Source organism: Rutidosis leptorrhynchoides, chromosome 11 (assembly GCF_046630445.1).
Source record: "Rutidosis leptorrhynchoides isolate AG116_Rl617_1_P2 chromosome 11, CSIRO_AGI_Rlap_v1, whole genome shotgun sequence".
Lineage (NCBI taxonomy): Eukaryota > Viridiplantae > Streptophyta > Magnoliopsida > Asterales > Asteraceae > Rutidosis > Rutidosis leptorrhynchoides.
In genome coordinates, this window is record NC_092343.1 from 52,249,616 (window position 1) to 52,274,934 (window position 25,319).

A 25,319-nucleotide genomic window follows, 5' to 3' on the forward strand; every position below is an offset into this window, starting at 1 on the left:
TCGACTCGAGTTGCGCTTCAGCGACATCATCGTTAGCCACGAAATAATTTTACAAAATAAACGCAATAAAATACATTGAAAACCGAACCCCCGACGCGAAGCGAGAGTTCGAAAGCTAGTTATAATTATAATTATAATTATAAGGGAGATGATCCTTACACATCACTTTTTGATTCATATACACTATTTTACATGAAATCCCAATCCTACCCTTGTATTAATCAACATTTTCATCTTTGTCTTTATGTAAAAAGTAAGGACAAACTTGTCCATTTATGTAAAAAAGTGTGTGTGGGATAAAAAATGGTGCGTGAGGATCACCTTCCTAAGTGTAATTACAATTATTATATTAATTATTATTCAAATATGAGTTGTTTACGATATTAATTACGTTATATTTGTATACGAAATACATGTCTCAATAAAGGTTATAATATAAGCTATTATTACAAAAAAAATAGCAATTGTGATCAAAATTGAGAGATGGTGGTGGAATAATAAATGTAGTTTATTTATTCTGATCAAATTAAGTATATCAATATATTTATAAAAATAACGATAAATTTTTTAGTCAAAATCATTGATTTTACAGTTCATCAAACTAAATGACTTTTGTATTTAAATTCACTTAATACTTCAAATATATCATTAAACACTTTCGTTTAAACAAATCCGATTTCACTGGTCATTGCAAATATAAAATCTCGAAACCATGAACAGTCGTATTCAACAAAACACACCGTGCCATTTTCGTAATATCTAAAAACTTCAACCCTTTTATTCAAACCAAATTCCAAAAATTTCTTCCACCTACAGAAAACCCCCAAAAACAAACCCACTCCTATTCTTTTCTCACTTTCTCTCTCTAGAAATCACACAAATCACTGTAGAGAGAGAAAGATAGACATGGGACAACAATCGTTGATCTACAGTTTCGTTGCCAGAGGAACGGTTATTCTTTCCGAATACACCGAATTCACCGGCAATTTCACTTCAATCGCTGCTCAATGTCTTCAGAAGCTTCCAGCAACAAACAACAAGTTTACTTACAATTGCGATGGTCATACTTTTAATTATCTTGTTGAAGACGGATTCAGTAAGTCCCGATCTGACCTAGTTTTGCGATTTGTTCAATTTTCTACTCGATTTGATCGTATTTGTTAGAGCTTGTTCGTCGATTTGTCTTAGTTTTTGTTGTTATATCGGTTAATATAGATATAGATGATTCTAGGTTTAGTTTGATGTTATATACATGTTGTGATTTATGTAATTGTATCATAGATATAGAGTTGATGAACTCTATGTATTTGAATCCTTGTGTATCGATTTGGTGTCGATGTGTATCTGTAAGCTCAGCGAATCGATTAGCTTATATGTCGTTAATCGATGAAGTAGAATGTCATTGTGTAGACTTGTTAAAAGATAAATGTAATGCTGGTTGATTTGAAATATTAGGTGTTATTGTGTTAGTTTGTGTGGAGATTTGAGGTATTTAGGTTTTATCAAGTCATTTTAAGTCTTAGTATTTGTAAATTTGATATTATGTTTGATTAGTTCACTAGGCATTATATTGGAGATTTGAGGACTGTTGCTAGTTAAAGTTGACTTCAACCATGATGAGCTTAATGTGTGTGACGTGTGAGTCTGTATGTGTTGTTTTTGTTTTGATGTGGTGTGAGGTTCGTAAGCATAGTGATTTGGTTAACTTATATATGGACCTAAAAAGGTAGGCTTTAGTTACAATGTAATATGTGAACGTGAATCAGTTGAAGTGTAGTGCTAATATTATTTAAATTTACTAACAAGTATGCATAGCTCATGATGGTTATAGTGTTTATTTCTTCTATTTTTTTGTTTAGATTTGTGAATATAAAAAATCAGGCGGTGTAGCCTAGAGTTGTCTTTTTGCTATTGGTGGCAGACTGGCATCTGTTTTTTTTAATAGTGTATGTGTTAATGCATTATATGTGTTATAAAGTCTTTGTAATAAGTTAATGTTTATTAGCTTGTTACTAACATTAACCAAGTAAACTTTAGGGTTTCAATTTCAATAGTCTTTTGCGCCTTTAGTTTACTAGTTTATATGATTAAATTTTCTTTGTGAGGCGTGTTTTAGCTTTACTGATTATTATACGGGGAATATAGCTTGCGTTGTTAGTCTTTTTCAACATATGTTGACTAGCTCTATTTTAACCTTTTTTTTTGAATTATGAAGCATACTGTGTTGTGGCTGTTGAATCCGTTGGTAGACAGGTTCCAATGGCTTTTCTTGAACGAGTCAAAGATGACTTCACTAAGAAATATGGAGGGGGTAAAGCTGCAACTGCATCTGCCAATAGTCTAAATAAAGAATTCGGGTAATCTCATGCTACATTTTAGTTCATGTTTTTTACAAACTCTAAGGTTGTACTCATATAACTAATATTTGCGTGCACATAATTATTCTATACCAGTTCTAAACTAAAGGAGCAGATGCAGTATTGTGTTGACCATCCAGAAGAGATTAGCAAGCTTGCGAAAGTGAAAGCTCAGGTTTCAGAAGTCAAAGGTGTGATGATGGAAAATATTGAGAAGGTAAAACCTAAGAGCTTTATATTAAAATTAAAAATTAAAAATATTAGTTATATTAATGTTTATGTTGGTTTTTAATCTTTCTTGAAATCTTGAATGTGTAGGTTCTTGACCGTGGAGAGAAGATTGAGCTTCTGGTCGACAAAACGGAGAATCTTCGATCTCAGGTTGGTGAATTCATGCACATTGTTTTATTTTTCATCATGCTTTGAAACTGAATTTTACAGTAGTTAAACTAGATGGTTTTTGTTTGTGGTTTAAGGATGTGATGGTTTTATTAGATAAATTATAGAGTTGTTGGGACTGATTGAGCCACATACATTTTTTTTTTATGTTTTTTATAGATATAAAAATACAAATGTCAATTGACTTCGTTATGATTACAAAAATTACAAAAACATTTATATTACAATAATAATCTGAATGGTTGAACAAAAGGGTTTGGGAGGTTACAGTTGTTGGGGCTAACTAGGTAATGGGTAAAATCGGGCTGGGCCGGGTTTTGTTGGCCTACAAACAATACTTAGCTTTTACTTTTTGTATAAACTAATTATTGTTTTCATTAAGAATTTATGATTAAAAAATTACATAAACATTTATATTACATTAATTAACTGAATCGTTGAACAAATGAATTATGGAAAGTTGTATTCTTTGTATGCATATAAAGTAGACTTTTGAGTGACTTTTGAGTGACTTTTGATTTGGGACAATTAAAACTGGCTCATTCCAAAGTAAATTTGTTGAAGTTGTCACTTCCTTGTATTCATGTTTGACTTTTGCATATATACATTTTTGAGGGACCATAAATACATGAGTATGGTTTGATGTTATGCAGGCACAAGATTTCAGGACGCAAGGCACACAAATAAGGCGAAAGATGTGGTTACAAAACATGAAGATTAAACTGATAGTTCTTGGAATCATCATTGCCTTAATTCTCATTATTGTTCTATCAGCTTGTGGCGGATTCAAGTGTGGCAATTAAGATACTTCTTTGTTTCATTAATTTAGGATGGTAAAAATCTCATTATGGGAAGAAAAATAACTGTTAGGGCTTCATAGTCATGTTTATGTGTTTGCTGATGATGGTTTCCTTTTGCTAGTTTCTTTTTGAAGTGACATGGTCCCATATTTTGTAACGAAAAAGCTTTATATTGTTATATATATTGGTTGTATAGTTTCTATCTTAAGTACTATTGATATCGACATCTTGTTAGGATACCAATTTGATTGCTGTTTGTTGTTTTCTCTTAAATCTTTTTGTTGACATTATTTGATTTACTCTGATAATACTCAAAAAAATATTTGCAGATTATGCGTACATGCAATGTAGTGCAAAAACTTTAATTTACTCTAGTAATTATACAATTAGCTTCTAAGGTGAGATCAACCATTTGAACCTTGAGATCGCTTCAACATCTTTTTTTTTTTGTACGGTTTATCAGGATCTTTGTTGAAAAGTTAAAGATCAGAGCGTTTATCTCTACTTGTAAGTTGTAACCTTGTGAAGAATATGATGAAGCGTGATGGTAGAACAAAAACCTATGACTTTATGAAACCTATTGACCGGTTCGGGCAAATTAGGAACCTTCCTCCAACTACACTTGCTCGAAGTCAAACTCGAACTAATTTCACATACACAAGCTGGATAATTGCGACGATTTTCTTCATTAAACACAAAAATAAAGTTCCCAAATCCTACACATTTCAAGGTAGCAAATCTGTCATCTTCATCACTATCAAACAGATAATTAAGCAACTCATGAGGCATAATCGCAACTTCACTAAACTCCATTGTCATTTCATCAATTCTCCATAAACAAAACGACGGCCCACAAGAATCATTGCATAATCCAGCCAGCATTAGCTGGCCGGAACATGATATGAGAAAAGAAATGATTACACCCGGTGGTCGCAGTGTTTGGACCCTACTCCAAACTCGATTTTCCAAATCAAAAAATGTAACGAAACATGAATGTATGCCAAATACATAAAATTTGGATCCAAATAAAGTGGATGATAACGACTGCGAAGAATTCCCTGATCGAAAATCTGCAGGCAAAGGCGGACAAAGATCCCATGAATTTGAAATCTGGTTATATATTTCAACCGCCAAATGGTCTTCAATATCAATTAACCCGCCAATAAACCTAACTCCACCAACAACAATAATTTTAGGCAAATTCACTTGCAAATTAGAACAACACCCATGATCCACAACACCTATTAACGGGTTTAACCGCGAGTATTTCAATGGTTCAGTTTCCCCCCAAAATGGTTTCAAAATTGTGGAAAAGCTAAAGTGATTAGCATTGGTATTAAAAAAGAACCCACCGGATCCAATCAACGACGATTCTTGTGAAATCGAGGGTGGGAAATGATTGTTTGGAAGTTTGATCCATTCATTTGAAATCGGGTCGAATGCAAACGCTTGATTGTTTTTGGTGAAAATATTGTTACGACCGTAAATAAAGAACCAAGGGGTGGTTGTGGCGGTTATGGCCGTTGTGGGGAAGGAGGGGTCGGTTGTGATCGAATGCCATTGTTTACAAACCGCAGAACAACGAATGATAGAACGAATTGGGAGGTGGGATAAGATGAGTTGGGTTAAATCTGAGCTAAGAATATTGAAAAAGTTGATTGAATCTTGTTGTTGTTGATCCATTTGGTATGATGAAATTGTTGTTAGACTCATTAGAATGTTTTTATGATTGGATTTAAATGGATTTGAAGGGTTGAATGAAATGTGGTTGAGAATTAGGAGACTAGTTCAATGAAATTTTGGGGTCAGAAGAATTTATAGAAATTGGTAGACCATGTAATTTATCAATATATACTAGAAGCCGCCAAGTAAAATGATCATCATGACCTCTCAAAACCCTTTTCCTATGTTACCATTAGGGATGTCAATGGATATCTGATCCATCGGATATCCATCAGATCCGATCCATTTACATGGATATGGATGATCTAAATGAATGATAAACGGATATGGATATGGATATGGATATGGATGATGTAAAAAATTAGTGGATCGGATATGGATGTCAATTTACCATCCACGGATATATCCATTTAGCACCCGAAATACATATATACTTATAAATATATACATATTTGTTTTAATATATGCATATATATTTACATATCTTTGTACATGTAGACTATAAACTATTAAAATGTTATCAATAATATAAATTATGAAGATATAACTATATAACTGGTATTAAATTCACTTATCTTACATATATTACATAGATTTGTTAAGTATCCTTTGATAATTTCATTACAAAATAAGAATATCTTTATAAAAACTTAACATCCAACGGATATCCATTAACCCGCTTAATCCAACGGATATGGATATGGATGGATGATTTATATTTAAATGGATCTGGATATGGATATGGATTTAAAAAATTAAATAGATATGGATGTGGATATGAGACCACCCGGTCCATATCCGATCCATTGCCATCCCTAGTTACCATTCATCTGCAAGGGTAATTAGATAATTTCTCTGACATCAGCATGACGTCATTTATTTACAATTAAAAAAAAAACCTACTTAATATAATTATTATTATCCTTACAATTTTTTTGTTATTTTTGAAAAACCAATATTATTTATAAAACTATGTATTACAAATTTACAAGTATAATTATATTATTATTCGTATTATAAATATAAATGTTATTGTTATTAACGAGCGAAACAAAACACACGCATTGCTGCGGGAAATAAGCTTTTACTAAAAGAACATCGAAGATTGGTAAAAAAAATTTAAATGAAAAGTAAAAAAAATGAGTTGCTTTCTTTCTTTAAAACAAACCTACCAATACTTATTATTATTATTATTATTATTATTATTATTATTATTATTATTATTATTACTAGATTAATGCCCGCGAATTCGCGGGGCTTACTTATGAGACTAATCTAGATTAAATTTGAAACTCCATAAACTAATATTATAGTATTTGTTTGGTTGCGAGTTAACGGGCGAAATCATATAATGAGGTTGTATAGTTGTTGACAAAATCAAAACAAATATTAGAATTAATGGTGTAATAATGGATGATTCAATATTAGTAAACGAAAGGTGCGATCCGAATTTCAAAATCAAAGAACTTGATCATCAATGTACGTGTTCGTTAATGTAAAAGACTGCATCCAAAAAACTGGTTGCTCACTTGGGGTTCACCTAAAAAATAACAAAATGCATCGATAGTGAGTCTATCCAACCCTTACCACAAAATGTAAGTTGGCAAACCCCTTAAACAACCAACATATTTTTAAATATTACTCCGTATCAGAGTGACCTACCTATGAGGCAAGTATATATAAAATTACCTGATTCAGTGGGTATTGGTATAGAAAACGATATGTATCAAGTTTGATTCAACGGCTGAAAAATACTCTTCCAGATTCAAGTGAGACAATCCTATTTGTTTCAGCCTGTATCACAAATCACCTATTAGTAGACCCACCCATTGTACACCAAAATAACTTGCACCCATAAAAATAGTATCAAATTGACTAAAGTCTAAGGTAAGTATAATTAAAATCACATTTTTGATATGTACCCTAATAAAAGTTAAAATGCATACACTTAAAATCCAATCGGATTGCCACAACATATCTGAAGAAGGAAGCTTTAATCGTAGACCACAATACTCAATGAAGAAATAAAAATGTAGTATCCGCATGCGTTAATACTGGTACTTATTACTTGTATTATACACTTACAATGATGAAACATAACATTTTTTTCATGTTCATGTTCTTACAACGTCTAAATAGAAGCTTCTTTAGCAACCTTGTACCTTTTACTACAATAGGTAGAGATCGATGTAAGAGACTTTTTACCCTGTATGAGGTGTTGCATGTGTTGTAAGATGCTCTATATGGTTCTTTAATATCTTCAATATTTATGAATAATAATGTAATACTTATGCAAAGATTAGTAATAACAACATCAGATACGCTGTTGGAACATATAATTCATATCTAAAATAACCAACACAAAAAAATGTAACCAATAATAAATAGTGTAATACTTACGCAGAGATTAGTAACAAACATGTCCTAAAAAGGAAGTTGATGTTTTGACCCGGGTTAATATAGTTTCCTGTTTTGACCCAACCCTGTTGTGACCCGTTAGGCCGTTACCTGCCTAAACACTTCTAAACCTCTTGTTGTTGTAAGCATTCCAATACCATCTGCATAGTACATAAATAGACAAATTTAAAAATAAAGTTATAAAGATTATTATTGCTCATTTGAAAAGATTAACTTCTACCAATTGGATAATTTTTGGCATATTTCATTTCAATGAGATCCTCATAAGAAATATGTATAATTCCATAACTCTGAACATCAAATGGAGCAACGATGCATCTATTCAACTGATGATTATACCGTATACAACTAAATTGCATCTAACACAATGTTCGAAAATCTCAATTGATATAAATAGCTTCAAAGTTTGTAACATCACATTTAACTCGGTTGAAATAGCCATCTTTAGGTTCCAATCCATTTAATACCCAAACAATGATTTGGGCCAGTGATCACAAGTGTCAACTTATACCCAAATAAATTTCAGACAACACAAACATTAAAATTTGCAAGCTACTGAACCTAAGAAAAATCAGTTAAGTATAAATCAAGCTTTTATAGATGTAATAATTTATAACGACAAGTGATATGATGAACTTACAATAAACATATTGTTCCTTCATATCATTGCTAGACACATTGCATATAATCCACTCGCATCGTTCTAAAATGTACTTGAATTTAATTAGCTGATAAGACCACATGCTTTCCTATTCCTTGCATTGTAAGTTGCATATATATAGATGTGGGTTAACCTCCAATTCCACTTTCAACCCCACTCTTATACTTTTGGATGGTTTTGTTGATATACTTTTGTGTTTGCACAAACAAATCAAATCTTTATTTAAATTCACATGATCACAAGCCTGCAAGATTAAATCATCAGCAATTAGCACCAAAACTTGTAACCATCAGAATGCAAGAAGTTGGATAGTAACACTGTACTTAGTTTTCTGTTGGCAACAAACCATAATTATTTTGACTTTGCAAGAACAAAAAAAAAGGTTAAGAAGTGTCATTTATTTTCAATATCTAAACACGTATAAAAAATGTTTATAGTTGTACTAAACAAATAATTAAACATAATTAATATGAACGGGTCATGGTCTAAAAATGATAAAACCTAATCAAACATAATTAATACGAACGGGTGGCGAGTTAAATGGGTAAACAAAATATATATGCATACCTATATATATATATATATATATATATATATATATATATATATATATATATATATATATATATATATATATATATATATATATATAAATATACACATATTGTGACGCCCCGTACTAAATCATCATGTACGGACCATCAACAACAGGATCATTACAAGGTTAAGTACTATATGCGTTTTCAAAACAGAGTTTACATTCATAAATAAAAGTGACGTCATAACATACGTCAATTGTTTTACAAATCAAAAGTATGCTTCGCTAAGTAGAAGCATTAAATAAGTGTACGTGACCATAATGGTCGTTACATAACATAAGTTCATAAGTAAAAAGTTTGAATGCAACATAAGTAGTCATGCGATAACAACTCTAGGCAGCGGGTTCTACAGCACGACTAGTAAGATAGCGGAAGCGACTTCAAGCACCTGAGAAAATACATGCTTAAAAAGGTCAACACAAAGGTTGGTGAGCTATAGTTTAAGTATAACAGTAATGTGAGTAGGCCACGAGATTTCAGTGCTACAACGAGCGTTTCAAAAGTATGTAAAAGTATATGCTTAACCGTGGGCACCCGGTAACTAACTTAACGTTTAATGTACCCCCTTAAAGTGCACTTGGCAAGTGCGTATAACCTCGAAGTATTAAACACTCGTTAAATGCTAGCGCTACTAGCCCGAGTGGGGATGTCAAACCCTATGGATCCATATCTAAGATTCGCGTTCACGGTTCAAAAACCAATGATTAAACGTTACCGAGCTAAAGGGAATGTTTCTGCCGTTATATAACCCACACATATATAAAGTTTAAGTACTCGTGCCTAGTATGTAAAACATAAAAATCCGCATGTATTCTCAGTTCCCAAAATAAGTTAAAGTAAAAAGGGAATGCTATAACTCACAATGATTAGTAGTAATGGTAAGGTAGTAGTCGGAAAGTGGTGTGCAAGTAACGGTCCAAACGTCCTCAACCTAAGTCAAATAGCACTAAGTCAATAAGTCGTCTCAAAAGGTTTATAAGTACGTAATTAAGGTCATAAGGGTCATCATCAATCATCATTAAACAAAAGGTAACAAGTAAGACTCGTTTATGAAAGTCGTTTAAAACAAAGGCTGACTTCGGTCAGTCACCACGGCCTCTACCCTTACTGAATTAAGGTGAGACCAGTGGTCATGGCTCCGTCTATGAGTCCCTTAAGTGTGGTAAAATTTACAGAAGCAAACTCGTCTTGGTTTGACCGTGGCGACGGTCTAAGTGCGAGTAGGTCAGAAATTTCTGCACAACGTTAAAGGACATGGTAACGATCGGAGGGCCGTAAATCCTAAACCGTAACTCGGATTAAGACGAGTCCTATATGAAAAGTTATCTACTCGAAAAGTTCTATCTAAAAATCAAGGTTAGAACAGCCCAGGTCTGCTGGTCTGTTCCAGAAGCATCAGGTCAGTAGGTTTTGGACAGAACAGTGGGTTTTGGAGAGTTCCGGTTGTCTCGGTGCTTGATGTTCATCACGGTTCTCATCCTTGATGCGTATAGCTTCAAGTGTACAACTCGTTGATGTGTTAACATCATTTTGACCAAGGTTTGTCCATCATAACTCAAGTGCAAGTGTTGTAAGTGTTTGATGAACCAAGGTTACATGTAAGTTTATGAACAAGTTCATGAACACTAAGAAAGATCACAACCAAGTGTTGGATCCATGATACTTGCACCAAAGTGTAAGCTCTTGTTGGTTTCATGTCCTTGTTCAAATGTGTAGTAAGCAACTAATCAATAAGAAATAAAGAAAATGAATGATAAGCCTAAACCAACCATGAAGGTGGTATTCTAGTAACATACAACAAACAAGAACACAAGTAACAAAAATTAAAGATTATAAACTTTAAATCTTTGAAATAAATAAAGTAGAAAGCTAATCTAAACAAGAAGATGATTCATAGTTGCTCTTACTTTTAAAGATTCAACCCAAGTTGATCTTTAAGTGAAGTAACTTCAAAGTTACTTCAAGAACTACAAGTAAAGAGTTTATACAACTATGAACTTTGATTCTTTGAAACAAAATATGTAGAACATAACTAGAGAGATTATGTTCTTGATGTTCTTGTTAAATACAAGATATAAATGAAGAATCAAACTAAGAAGTTGATTCTTGAAACATGTAAAGAAAGACAAGTAAGTAAGTAAGTAATAACATGTAAATAACTAAACAACAATAAGACAAGTAATCAAAGACAAGTAGCAAGTAACAAAAGAATGATGATGATGGATATAGAATTCGGTTTTGTTTAAGAAAAAAAGAGAGAAGAATGCTTCAAGTTACTTACAAAAGTTAGAGAGAAAGGAGAGAAAATGAAAGTAAGTTTGAAGTGTGTTTTGAATGAGAGAATGAGAGTGAGTAAGTAATACATAAAATGAAACAAAACTCCCCCACCCTTGCCATGAGGCCGACGGTTTTGGGGTTCCTAGGGGGGGAGGGATTAGTCCACAAGGTAATGGCATGTTAAAGTTTAAAAAGATGGGTATTTGTTTGCCATGCATGGGGATTAGGTTGTAACAAGATTCTAAAAGCCTTTAACTAACTAGTTTCAACCTAAATGATACTTACACATGGAAGAAGTGGGCTAGTGAAACCATTTAGATGTAGGGTGGGCTTATAAGCCCATGTTCATGAGTCCATTAAACTAATTAAAGCCCAAGTTGCAAGTAATCCAATAAAAGTCCAAGTTAAGCCCAAGTAACTAACTAATAGCTTTAGTTAATTAAAATGATTAATAAAACTTAATCATGAATGCAAATAATATTTAAATATATTATTCGTGAAGTTTCGTGTGTCGCAGAGACGTTCCGGGCCATAAAAAGTCAAGTACGGGCAATTAAGGCAACATGTAAATGTAATATCATACATTCGTTTAATCACACGTATTAATAATAATAATTATTAATAAATAAATGTTGTAAATTCCAGGGTCGTTACATTACCCACCTGTTAAAGAAAATTTCGTCCCGAAATTTAAGCTGAGGTAGATGGAGGAGTCGGGAAAAGGTGAGGATACTTTCGCATCATTTGATCCTCTCGCTCCCAAGTAAACTCAGGTCCTCGTTTGGCATTCCATCGTACTCGTACAATCGGAATCTTGTTGCGTTTCAAAGTTTTGATCTCACGATCCATAATCTCAACAGGTTCCTCCACAAAGTGGAGTTTGTCATCAATAGTAAGTTCTTCCAAAGGTATGATGAGTTCGGGTGCAGCAAGACACTTCTTCAAGTTTGACACATGGAAGGTAGGATGAACTGAGCTCAATTGTGCTGGTAGATCCAAACGGTATGCAACTGGTCCAACACGTTCCAAGATCTCGAAAGGACCAATGTATCGTGGGTTCAACTTTCCACGTTTTCCAAAACGGATCACACCTTTCCAAGGTGCAACCTTCAACATTACACGATCACCAATATTAAATTCAAAGTCTTTCCGTTTAAGATCGGCATAGCTCTTTTGGCGATCACGGGCAGTCTTAAGTCTAGCTTGAATCTGAGCAATCTTCTCCGTCGTTTCGTGAACTACCTCGGGTCCGGTGATTTGCTTTTCGCCTACTTCGGCCCAACAAATAGGAGATCGGCACTTACGACCATACAATGCTTCAAAAGGTGCAGCATTAATGCTTGAGTGATAACTGTTATTGTACGAGAATTCGGCGAGTGGCAAATGCCTTTCCCAGGCCTTTCCAAAATCAATGACACATGCACGCAGCATGTCCTCCAAGGTCTGAATCGTTCGTTCACTTTGCCCGTCAGTCTGAGGATGATAAGCAGTACTCATGTCAAGACGAGTTCCCATGGCTTCTTGCAAAGAACGCCAAAATCTGGAAGCAAAACGGGGATCGCGATCGGAGATGATTGATAAAGGTACACCATGACGAGATACAACCTCTTTGATGTACAGCTGAGCAAGTCTTTCCATTGTATCAGTTTCCTTCATTGCTAGGAAGTGTGCAGATTTGGTGAGGCGGTCAACAATAACCCAAATAGTATCGCATCCGCCCACCGTCTTCGGCAGCTTAGTAATGAAATCCATTGTGATCCTTTCCCACTTCCATTGTGGGATTTCCGGCTGTTGAAGTAACCCAGAAGGTCTCTGATGTTCGGCTTTAACCTTCGAGCAAGTCAAACACTTACCAACATAAGTCGCAACGTCCTTCTTAAGATTCGGCCACCAATACTGTTCTTTAAGGTCGTGGTACATCTTACCTGCACCGGGGTGAATCGAATATCTCGATTTGTGTGCTTCATCAAGTATCAGGCTTCGTAGATCTCCATAGTAAGGTACCCAAATTCTTCCGGCATAACATCGGAGTCCAGACTCTCTAACCTCGAATCGAGAGACAAGTATGTTCAAATGCTCGTGAGATATGTTCTCCTCCTTGAGAGCCTCAACTTGGGCTACTTTGATCTGGCTGTTGAGGTTCGAATGGATGGTGATGTTCAGAGCCCTAACACGGAGAGGTGCCGTCCTCTCCTTTCGGCTTAAAGCGTCAGCTACAACATTGGCCTTGCCAGGGTGATAACGGAGTTCACAATCGTAGTCGTTGAGCGTCTCGATCCATCGACGCTGTCTCATATTCAATTGCTTCTGATCGAAGATGTGCTGGAGACTCTTGTGATCGGTGAAGATAGTGCTCTTAGTTCCATACAAATAATGTCTCCACAATTTGAGTGCAAAGACAACGGCTCCAAGTTCAAGATCATGTGTAGTGTAGTTCCGCTCGTGAATCTTCAATTGGCGGGAGGCATAGGCAATAACCTTTGATCGTTGCATCAGTACACAACCAAAACCACTCTTCGATGCATCGCAATAAACAACAAAGTCGTCACTGCCTTCAGGAAGTGATAGGATAGGTGCGGAGGTTAACTTCTTCTTCAAAGTTTGGAATTCTGATTCGTGTGTGGGTTCCCAAATGAACTTCTTGCCCTTGTGAGTCAGTGCGGTCAAAGGACGCGCAATCAGAGAAAATCCTTCGATAAACCTTCGATAATAACCGGCGAGACCTAGAAATTGGCGAATATGCGTTGGAGTAGTGGGGGTCTCCCACTTGCTGATGGCTTCAATCTTGGCGGGATCAACTTTGATACCCTGGTCGCTCACAACATGACCCAAAAATTGTACTTCCTTTAACCAAAATTCACACTTGGAGAATTTGGCGTAAAGTTGCTATTGTCTTAAGAGTTCAAGCACTAGCCGAAGGTGTTGCTCATGTTCTTCTTCGCTCTTAGAGTAGATGAGGATATCATCTATGAAGACGATAACAAACTTATCCAAGTAAGGCTTGCAGACACGATTCATGAGATCCATGAACACGGCAGGGGCATTTGTCAAACCGAATGGCATCACGAGGAACTCATAATGACCATAACGGGTCCTGAATGCAGTTTTCATCACGTCACTTTCCTTCACCCTCAGCTGGTGATATCCGGATCGCAAATCGATCTTTGAATAAACGCTCGATCCTTGTAGTTGATCAAAAAGGTCATCAATTCGTGGAAGAGGATATCGATTCTTGATAGTCAATTTGTTGAGTTCACGGTAGTCGATACACATACGGAAGGATCCATCGTTCTTCTTTACAAACAACACAGGTGCGCCCCAAGGCGAGAAGCTTGGTTGGATAAACCCTCGATCTAATAGCTCTTGTAGTTGACTCTATAATTCTTGCATCTCGGAAGGTGCGAGTCTATAAGGTGCGCGAGCTACAGGTGCAGCTCCTGGCACTAAGTCAATCTGAAACTCTACTGCTCTCTGCGGCGGTAATCCAGGCAATTCCTCTGGGAAGACATCAGAAAATTCGTTCACAATTCGAACGTCGTTCACGTTCTTCATCTCAGTTTCTACCGCTTTCACATGTGCTAGGACAGCAAAGCGTCCCTTCTTCATAATCTTTTGCGCTTTCACGCAACTAATGAGGTTCAACTTCGAGGTACATCTCTCTCCATAGATAACCAGTGGTTCGCCATCTCCTTGTGGTATGCGAAGTGCTTTATCTCCACAGATAACATCGGCCTTTATCTTGCTCAACCAATCCATACCGACGATCGCGTCAAAACTTCCCAGTTTGATAGGTATCAAATCAATTTCGAAATCTGCACCAGCTATGTTGATAATAGCTCCACGACTAATATGGTCAACCTTTTCAAGTTTTCCATTTGCGACCTCGACAAGCATACTTTCCTTCAAAGGAACTAACGACCAATCTAACTTATCACAAAAATGTCTACACACATAGCTCCTATCGGCACCAGTATCAAATAGGACAGAAGCTAAAAGATTGTTGATCTTGAATATACCTGTCACCAAGTCGGGGTTGTCGCGAGCGTCCCTTGCATTAACGTTGAAGGCTCTAGCACGCGGTGGTCCGCCATCCTTACGCTTGTTAGGACACTCGTTTCTGAAATGGCCCGTCTTTCCACATTCATAACACTTCTTAGGCCCATTGTTGTTGTGGTTTGGCTTTACATTCAAAGTGGTAACCTTGCAATCCTTGCCAACATGTCCAGATCGTTGGCACTTCTCACAGATAACATTGCAATACCCAGTGTGGTGCTTGTAGCACCTATTGCATTGTGGTAGGGTTCCTTTGTAGTTCGGATTGGTGCGGTTGTTGTTGTTGGGGTTGGTGTTGTTGTTGTGCATGTTGTTGTTTTGCCTGAACCCTTCATGTCGTTTTGCCGGGTTTTGATCATAGTTCCTACCCCTGTTGTTGTTGTGGTTGTTGTCCCATTTCCTCTTTTCACCACTAACAGTTTCAAACTTAGCCTTCTCCGGCTCGTCCAGGATGATTTGATTCAAGAGAGTATGCGCCATGCGCATTGCTTCGGGAACACTTGGTGGTTTGGATGAGGTAACATTACCCTTGATGGACTTAGGAAGTCCCGAGAAGTATTTCTCCAAACGCTTAAATTCGGGGGTGACCATGGTTGGACACATAAGAGCCAATTCCAAAAACCTACGGTTGTAGCTGTTAAGGTCGTTCCCTACGGTCTTCAATTGCATAAATTCGATTTCCATCTTTTGAATCTCGGTTCTCGGACAGTATTCCTCGATCATAGCACATTTAAATTCTTCCCAAGGCGTAGCATACGCCTCATCAATTCCTTTCGCTTGGGCCATGGTATTCCACCATGTGAGCGCGCCATCAGACAGCGTGCAAGATGCAAATTTCGTTTTGTTAGCCTCAGAACAATTGCTAACCCTGAATACCGATTCCAACTTTTCGAACCATCTGGTGAGACCGACGGGTCCCTCAGTGCCACTGAAGTAGTGTGGCTTGCAGTTTTGAAATTCCTTGTAAGTACACCCATCTCGAACGACAGGTGGATTCACAGGCGGTGGTGGTGGAACTTGGGGTTGTCTTTCAGCTAGTGCAGCAGCGACTCGCTCGTTAATCATTTCCTCAATCTGGGCGGCGGTAGGTGTGGTTCTTCCGTTGGCCATGATGTTCTATACAAACATTTTGACTCAAGTCAAAATCCATTATGCAAATAATAATAGTACATTATATAACAACCAACATGAAAACAGCACAACACATGTTGATTAAATAACGCAAGCAGATATAGGTACCACAAAACCATGAGATGATAACGTAAATAGAACACTTGCGCAAGAAGTAAGCAACACAAATTCCATTCATTAATGATAATAAGTTCATACATTACAATAAGTTCGTACATTACATAAGTGAAATATGAAATTACAAAAGTGATTACAATACAGAATCTAGTACAAAGTCCTACGGCGATGGTGGGTACAAGATGTCCAAAACATGAGCCAACTGCTCCTCGAGCTCAGTAACTCGAGTCTGGAGAATCTCAATCTCCCGCCTCATTTCCTCATTAGAGGAAGATGGTGGGGCAGGTGGTGCTGGCGGTGCAGGTGGAGCCGGTGGTGCTGAAGTGGATGGTCCGGCTCTGGGTGGAGACGGTAATATCTGTGGATCGGCGGGGTACGGCACCAGCCGTTTACGAGCAGTGATCCTACGACGCCGACCATAAGCGTCAGTGACAGTACGACCAGGAATTATGCCAGCGAAGCGATACCGCTTCTTCGGCGGGGTAGAAGGTGCCTGAATCGGTCGGTCAGCGGGATCCTCCTCATCACTGGAGTCGTCAGATGAGGTGTCGTCTGAAGAAGCATCGGTGGAAGAACCGTCGTCTGAATCATGCGGTGGTGGCGCGGGTGGCTCAACATATCCGAAAGCGGCCAACATCTGTCGGTGTCGGCCTGGCGTAATCACGGCTAAGCGGCCGTCGGCAGTGCGTCGGCAAGGTGTGCGCCAGTGATTACGGAAGGGACCTTCCCCGAACTCCGCGGGGATCTCCATGCCACCAATGCGAGCCAGTTGCCTCAGGGGTCTGGAAGAAGACGCCGGGATAGGCACACTAGAGCTAGCTCCAGAACTAGAGGCGCCGGGGTCGCCAGTGGGTGTCGGGGCCGGAATGTCAGCAGCAGCAGCAGCAGCAACAGGTGCAGCAGTGGGAGGAACAACGGGGCCTGAGCCGCTCGGGATGTCAGTAGGTGGAACGTCCGACATCTGAACAAGGAAAAATAAATTTTCCATGTCAGTATGTCATAAAGCAAGCAAATAATAGGCCAACAGTTTAAATCATGTATAACAATAAGTAGCATGGCAATATCAGTAATCGTACGAAACTAGCATGCAATCGAAAGCAAGTAATAGCATGCAGTAGTGAGATCACGTAGTAGCATACGGCATATAGCAGTAACAGTAAGCAGCAGCATGCAGTAAGTTCAGCGGAAACAAGTAAACTAACAAGTTGTAGATTAGCCCTATTAGTGAATCCTACTCGGGTCGGTCTTAGACTCACTAATGCATCCTAATTCCCTACAACCATTGCTCTGATACCAAATGTGACGCCCCGTACTAAATCATCATGTACGGACCATCAACAACAGGATCATTACAAGGTTAAGTACTATATGCGTTTTCAAAACAGAGTTTACATTCATAAATAAAAGTGACGTCATAACATACGTCAATTGTTTTACAAATCAAAAGTATGCTTCGCTAAGTAGAAGCATTAAATAAGTGTACGTGACCATAATGGTCGTTACATAACATAAGTTCATAAGTAAAAAGTTTGAATGCAACATAAGTAGTCATGCGATAACAACTCTAGGCAGCGGGTTCTACAGCACGACTAGTAAGATAGCGGAAGCGACTTCAAGCACCTGAGAAAATACATGCTTAAAAAGGTCAACACAAAGGTTGGTGAGCTATAGTTTAAGTATAACAGTAATGTGAGTAGGCCACGAGATTTCAGTGCTACAACGAGCGTTTCAAAAGTATGTAAAAGTATATGCTTAACCGTGGGCACCCGGTAACTAACTTAACGTTTAATGTACCCCCTTAAAGTGCACTTGGCAAGTGCGTATAACCTCGAAGTATTAAACACTCGTTAAATGCTAGCGCTACTAGCCCGAGTGGGGATGTCAAACCCTATGGATCCATATCTAAGATTCGCGTTCACGGTTCAAAAACCAATGATTAAACGTTACCGAGCTAAAGGGAATGTTTCTGCCGTTATATAACCCACACATATATAAAGTTTAAGTACTCGTGCCTAGTATGTAAAACATAAAAATCCGCATGTATTCTCAGTTCCCAAAATAAGTTAAAGTAAAAAGGGAATGCTATAACTCACAATGATTAGTAGTAATGGTAAGGTAGTAGTCGGAAAGTGGTGTGCAAGTAACGGTCCAAACGTCCTCAACCTAAGTCAAATAGCACTAAGTCAATAAGTCGTCTCAAAAGGTTTATAAGTACGTAATTAAGGTCATAAGGGTCATCATCAATCATCATTAAACAAAAGGTAACAAGTAAGACTCGTTTATGAAAGTCGTTTAAAACAAAGGCTGACTTCGGTCAGTCACCACGGCCTCTACCCTTACTGAATTAAGGTGAGACCAGTGGTCATGGCTCCGTCTATGAGTCCCTTAAGTGTGGTAAAATTTACAGAAGCAAACTCGTCTTGGTTTGACCGTGGCGACGGTCTAAGTGCGAGTAGGTCAGAAATTTCTGCACAACGTTAAAGGACATGGTAACGATCGGAGGGCCGTAAATCCTAAACCGTAACTCGGATTAAGACGAGTCCTATATGAAAAGTTATCTACTCGAAAAGTTCTATCTAAAAATCAAGGTTAGAACAGCCCAGGTCTGCTGGTCTGTTCCAGAAGCATCAGGTCAGTAGGTTTTGGACAGAACAGTGGGTTTTGGAGAGTTCCGGTTGTCTCGGTGCTTGATGTTCATCACGGTTCTCATCCTTGATGCGTATAGCTTCAAGTGTACAACTCGTTGATGTGTTAACATCATTTTGACCAAGGTTTGTCCATCATAACTCAAGTGCAAGTGTTGTAAGTGTTTGATGAACCAAGGTTACATGTAAGTTTATGAACAAGTTCATGAACACTAAGAAAGATCACAACCAAGTGTTGGATCCATGATACTTGCACCAAAGTGTAAGCTCTTGTTGGTTTCATGTCCTTGTTCAAATGTGTAGTAAGCAACTAATCAATAAGAAATAAAGAAAATGAATGATAAGCCTAAACCAACCATGAAGGTGGTATTCTAGTAACATACAACAAACAAGAACACAAGTAACAAAAATTAAAGATTATAAACTTTAAATCTTTGAAATAAATAAAGTAGAAAGCTAATCTAAACAAGAAGATGATTCATAGTTGCTCTTACTTTTAAAGATTCAACCCAAGTTGATCTTTAAGTGAAGTAACTTCAAAGTTACTTCAAGAACTACAAGTAAAGAGTTTATACAACTATGAACTTTGATTCTTTGAAACAAAATATGTAGAACATAACTAGAGAGATTATGTTCTTGATGTTCTTGTTAAATACAAGATATAAATGAAGAATCAAACTAAGAAGTTGATTCTTGAAACATGTAAAGAAAGACAAGTAAGTAAGTAAGTAATAACATGTAAATAACTAAACAACAATAAGACAAGTAATCAAAGACAAGTAGCAAGTAACAAAAGAATGATGATGATGGATATAGAATTCGGTTTTGTTTAAGAAAAAAAGAGAGAAGAATGCTTCAAGTTACTTACAAAAGTTAGAGAGAAAGGAGAGAAAATGAAAGTAAGTTTGAAGTGTGTTTTGAATGAGAGAATGAGAGTGAGTAAGTAATACATAAAATGAAACAAAACTCCCCCACCCTTGCCATGAGGCCGACGGTTTTGGGGTTCCTAGGGGGGGAGGGATTAGTCCACAAGGTAATGGCATGTTAAAGTTTAAAAAGATGGGTATTTGTTTGCCATGCATGGGGATTAGGTTGTAACAAGATTCTAAAAGCCTTTAACTAACTAGTTTCAACCTAAATGATACTTACACATGGAAGAAGTGGGCTAGTGAAACCATTTAGATGTAGGGTGGGCTTATAAGCCCATGTTCATGAGTCCATTAAACTAATTAAAGCCCAAGTTGCAAGTAATCCAATAAAAGTCCAAGTTAAGCCCAAGTAACTAACTAATAGCTTTAGTTAATTAAAATGATTAATAAAACTTAATCATGAATGCAAATAATATTTAAATATATTATTCGTGAAGTTTCGTGTGTCGCAGAGACGTTCCGGGCCATAAAAAGTCAAGTACGGGCAATTAAGGCAACATGTAAATGTAATATCATACATTCGTTTAATCACACGTATTAATAATAATAATTATTAATAAATAAATGTTGTAAATTCCAGGGTCGTTACACATATATATGTCATTCAAACGGGTCAAAGTTCAAATGGGCGATACAAACCAATAAACTTACACAAATGGGTCGTGGTCCAAACAAACAAATAAACCGACACACGCACCGCAAATCGGCAACCACCGCCAACTGGCGGCAACCACCGCCAACCGGCGGCAACCACCACTGACCGGCAGCGGGCAGCTGCACACCGGCAGGAGCAGCTGCCGGAAAACAGAAACAATAAACAGCAGCAGGTGGCTGCGCGCACCTGAAAAACAGAAACAGAAAGTAGCAGCGGCAGCAACACAAACAACAGCAACAGCAGCCAACAGCAACCACTGCGAGCCGCTAACAACCATCGCGCGCCAGCAGCAGCAGCAGCCACCACCGACAGCAGCAGTAGCCGCATGGCAGCTGTGGTGCAGCAAACAGAAACAGTAACAACGATAGCTGCTGCTACACCCGATTTGACACCCAAATTTCATATTTCAAGCAGCTTTTTGTCAAATTACAAACATGCAAATAACCACTATCTTATGCATCATTAATCTAAGTTAGTGAATAAACCCTAAATTAGAGTAGAACCATTTCGGATCAACCCGACTCAAATAAAACCCTAAATTAGAATTAACTTTCACAAATGAACCCATACGCACACCACAAATTCCATACATACACATATTTTTCTAAGAGAATATTAACAAACAATCTAGTCTAAGTAATCTCACCAACAACATTTTAGTCTACATAATCGTACCACAAATTTCATTCCCACACCTTTCTGAAACTACATTAAGCAATAAACTATTCAATATTAAAATCAACACACACTTACAATTCTTAAAAATTGTTCTATTAGAAGATTCAAGATGTTTGTTCCAAACCTGCATACACGCAATATGTTAAAAATATACCGTAATATGTTTACTCTCAAGGCAACATTCAAATGCTACTTCAAAACAGATTTTATAAAAAAGTTTTCTCCGTTTGGGTTACCCGGGAAGGGCGAGTAATCCGACTCATACTCTAGTGTACCCTTCATTAATACAAATGTCATTTCTAAATTCTTAACAGATTGCTATAACTACAAATGGAAGCCACTACATATGTAAATTGATGCTATAAATAATCATAACTCTAAGAGATGCTCCTCATCTAGTATATGATAAAATTAGATTGTGATATGCTGAGTAGGACCCAAAAAGGATTCACCATAAAATTCAAGGCAATCTAGTCTCTACACTTTTATACAGAAATTAGTATAAAAAAACAAACAAAAATTAAACAAAATCAATAGAAACAAAATCCTAAGTTTAAGATTTTTGTTAAATTGCTAATAATAAACCCTACGTTCAAGCATTAGTTAAATTAAGTGAGTAAATCATATACCTGTGTCATTAACGATGAAATTGGTCGGTTTTTAGGGAATAATCAATTAAGGATTGATGGACGAAGATGATACTCGAGATCATCGATGAACGTCAAGAGGAATTGATCGATTTCAAAACATTAACATAAGCGAAGCCAATAAAGGACGAATTGATATTCGATATTGATGGTCGTTGTGTGTTGAATTGAGAGGATTTAGGGTTTTTTGTGTAGCATTATGGTTCCGGTCAATCAGTGTAAATAATGTGAAGGATATTTTTTGTAATCAAACAAATCAATCTAGGATTATGATGTCATTAGGAAGATTAGGAAGAAATTAAGGGCTAAGATCAAAGATGGTTAATTAAATGGATGATTAAGATTAGTTTAGACTCCTTAAAATGACCTATTTTTGTTTTTGTTATTATATATAGTATAGATTATTATTATTATTATTATTATTGTTATTATTATTATTATTATTATTATTATTATAAAATTATAAATAATTGTATTATTATCTATTACTACGTATTAGTATTATTATTGTTATTGCTATTAACGAACAGGAGAAAGCCTGCACATTAATGTGGAAAATAAGCTTTTATTAATAAAAACATTGAAGATTGGCAAAAAGCTTTTATTAATGAAAAGTAGAAAATGTGTTTCTAATCTATGGGTCAATCCGTGTCTATTGTAACTTAATTTTGTTCAAATTGTTAATTTTGAAAAGACGCATTTACTTTTAATGAAATGTCGCAACTAATTGATGATAAGTTGTATGGTTCTGGACCAGATATGCACTCTCCTATGTAGTAATATGTAGTTGTTTAATTGAATCAAATGATCAATTTTGGCTCTAATATAGGGTAGAATATTGTTGTTGGGTGGTCAAACGTATATGTTTTGTCAAGAAAAGCACCAGGTTAGAATATCCTTATTTTTTGGTGTTTATAATATTTTTTGCCTGCTCTACATGCATGTATCACGCAACTTGCTCTCATCGGGTGGCATTTGTTGTTCAAAGTAGGAATATAATTGTAATTGTATTTGCTTGAATATTCAGTTTTGCATATCTCAAAATCTTGTTACATTTGGATGGAAGACTTCTTATACAAAAGAAGCTAAACGGCTATATGCCTAAATCACGGAAGAAGTATTCTACTTTTTGGAAAGTAAAAAAAAAGATGCTTTTGGATGTTAATGGGACATGATGAGTTGTAAACTCTGATCCCTAAAAGTAATTTTAATTTCTAACACTCCCCCGCAAGTTGAATAGTGGGGTTTCCGATGTTCAACTTGGAGAGTATTTCTCTAAAAAGTCTTCCGTTGACTGACTTGGTTAAGATATCTGCTAGTTGGTCTTCTGATCGGACGTGAGGTAAAGATATGATCTCGGCTTCTAATTTTTCCTTAATGAAGTGTCTGTCAATTTCTATATGTTTGGTTCGATCGTGTTGAACTGGATTTTCTGAAATCGCAATTGCTGCTTCGTTGTCACACATGATTTTGATCGAAGTATTAGGAGGAAAACCAATTTCTGTCAAAAGTTTCTTGATCCATAAGGCCTCGGTTACACCTCGTGAAATCCCCCGAAATTCAGCTTCAGCACTAGATAGGGCGACAACCTTTTGTTTCTTGCTTCTCCAAGTAACCAAATTTCCTCCAACAAAGGCAAAGTATCCGGATGTTGATTTTCTATCTCCCTTTTCTCCTCCGTAACCCGAATCGGTGAATATTTGTGTTTCTAGATGATTATTTTTCTTGAACAGGACTCCATCTTCTGCAGTGCCTTTTAGATACTTGATAATCCTCCATACTGCATCCATGTGGTGTTGTTGGGGTTGATGCATGAATTGACTAACAACTCCAACAGCATGTGATATATCTGGACGAGTGTGAGCTAGATAGATAAGTTTTCCCACGATCCTTTGATATTGACTTCGATCCGCTGCTTTGGCATCATCTTCTATATATAACCTTAGGTTTGGAATCATAGGAGTATCTGCGGGTTTGCAGTTGACCATTCCTGTTTCAGCAAGAAGGTCAAGTATATATTTCTTTTGACATATAAAAATCCCTCTTTTTGAACGTAAAACTTCGATTCCTAGAAAGTATTTAAGACCTCCTAGATCTTTCATTTCAAATTCTTTAAAAAGGTTAATTTTTAAGTTTGTAATTTCCTCTTGATCATTTCCTGTGATAATCATGTCGTCAACATAAATAATGAGACATGTGATAAGGTTCCCTCTTTTTTTAAAAAATAAAGTATGGTCGGAATTACTTTGTTTAAAACCATAATTTTTCATAGCAATAGTAAAACGCCCAAACCAAGCCCGAGGGGATTGTTTTAAACCATAAAGAGATTTTTTAAGATGACAAACTTCCCTTTCTTTGAATTCTGATGTGAAACCGGGAGGACCTTCCATATAGACTTCTTCTTTGAGTTCTCCATGTAGGAAGGCATTTTTAACATCAAATTGGTGGAGTGGCCAGTCTTTGTTTGCGGCAACGGAGAAAAGGATTCTAATAGTGTCAATTTTTGCAACTGGTGAGAAAGTTTCTGAGTAATCAACGCCATAGGTTTGAGTGTACCCTTTGGCAACAAGCCGCGCTTTATATCTTTCGATGGATCCATCGGCTTTGTGTTTGATTGTGAATACCCATCGACATCCTACCGGTTTCTTTAATTCTGGAAGGACACATTTTACCCAAGTATTATTTACCTTGAGAGCCTCCATTTCATCTTCCATTGCTTTCCTCCAGTATGTTGATTTTAGAGCTTGTTCAACCATTGCTGGGATTTCTTCAGAGTATAATGCGGAAGTGAACTTTGTTGCTTCTTTTGATAAATTTCCTCTAGCAATATTTGCCATTGGATATCTTGATTTTGAGACTGTTCTCTCAGGAGAGTATCTTCTGGGAGGAATCCCTCGGTTGATTCTTGGAGGAAGAACATATTGTTCTCGTTCTTGCTGTTGTGTTTCATTTTGTTGTGGTGTTTCGTTTTCAGGATATACTTGATCGCTATTTTCCTGTAAAATCTCTTCTAAATCCTCATGATTAGTTATATCAGGAGATTCGGTATTTACCTCTGTATGGTTGGGAAGATTATTAACCGTAGTACTGACTGGAGGAGGACTTTGTGGAGTGGTATGATGAGTTACTTCTTCAGATGATGGAATATCTAGCCAACTCACTGCGTCACCAGAGTCTGTCTCCCCCTGACTTGTGTGTTGGGTATAGAAGTATTCAGTCTCCAAAAAATCACAGTTCATTGTAGTGTACATGTGTTTCCTTTTTGGACTA

The 25,319-nt window shown here is 36.8% G+C and overlaps 2 protein-coding genes across 2 annotated transcripts; one reads left to right on the forward strand and one right to left on the reverse strand.

Moving 5' to 3' along the window:
• Positions 1-796: 796 nt before the first annotated feature.
• LOC139877890 (vesicle-associated membrane protein 722-like) lies at positions 797-3,764 on the forward strand. The gene is made up of 5 exons (XM_071865288.1): positions 797-1,096; positions 2,216-2,357; positions 2,454-2,574; positions 2,676-2,738; positions 3,410-3,764. The coding sequence occupies exons 1-5, from the start codon at positions 907-909 to the stop codon at positions 3,557-3,559; spliced, it is 666 nt and encodes a 221-aa protein (XP_071721389.1). The 5' UTR covers positions 797-906; the 3' UTR covers positions 3,560-3,764.
• A 108-nt stretch (positions 3,765-3,872) lies between these two features.
• LOC139877889 (F-box/kelch-repeat protein At3g24760) lies at positions 3,873-5,285 on the reverse strand. The gene has a single exon (XM_071865287.1). It carries the CDS (start codon positions 5,267-5,269, stop codon positions 4,058-4,060), a length of 1,212 nt encoding a protein of 403 aa, XP_071721388.1. The 5' UTR covers positions 5,270-5,285; the 3' UTR covers positions 3,873-4,057.
• Positions 5,286-25,319: the final 20,034 nt, after the last annotated feature.

Bases quoted from the DNA above. Each gene is read 5' to 3' on its own strand.
- LOC139877890 (XM_071865288.1), top strand. From the start codon at position 907: ATGGGACAACAATCGTTGATCTACAGTTTCGTTGCCAGAGGAACGGTT. The intron at 2,358-2,453 runs GTAATCTCATGC...ATTCTATACCAG, and splicing joins AGTCTAAATAAAGAATTCGG to TTCTAAACTAAAGGAGCAGA. The intron at 2,739-3,409 runs GTTGGTGAATTC...GATGTTATGCAG, and splicing joins CGGAGAATCTTCGATCTCAG to GCACAAGATTTCAGGACGCA.
- LOC139877889 (XM_071865287.1), bottom strand. From the start codon at position 5,269: ATGAGTCTAACAACAATTTCATCATACCAAATGGATCAACAACAACAA.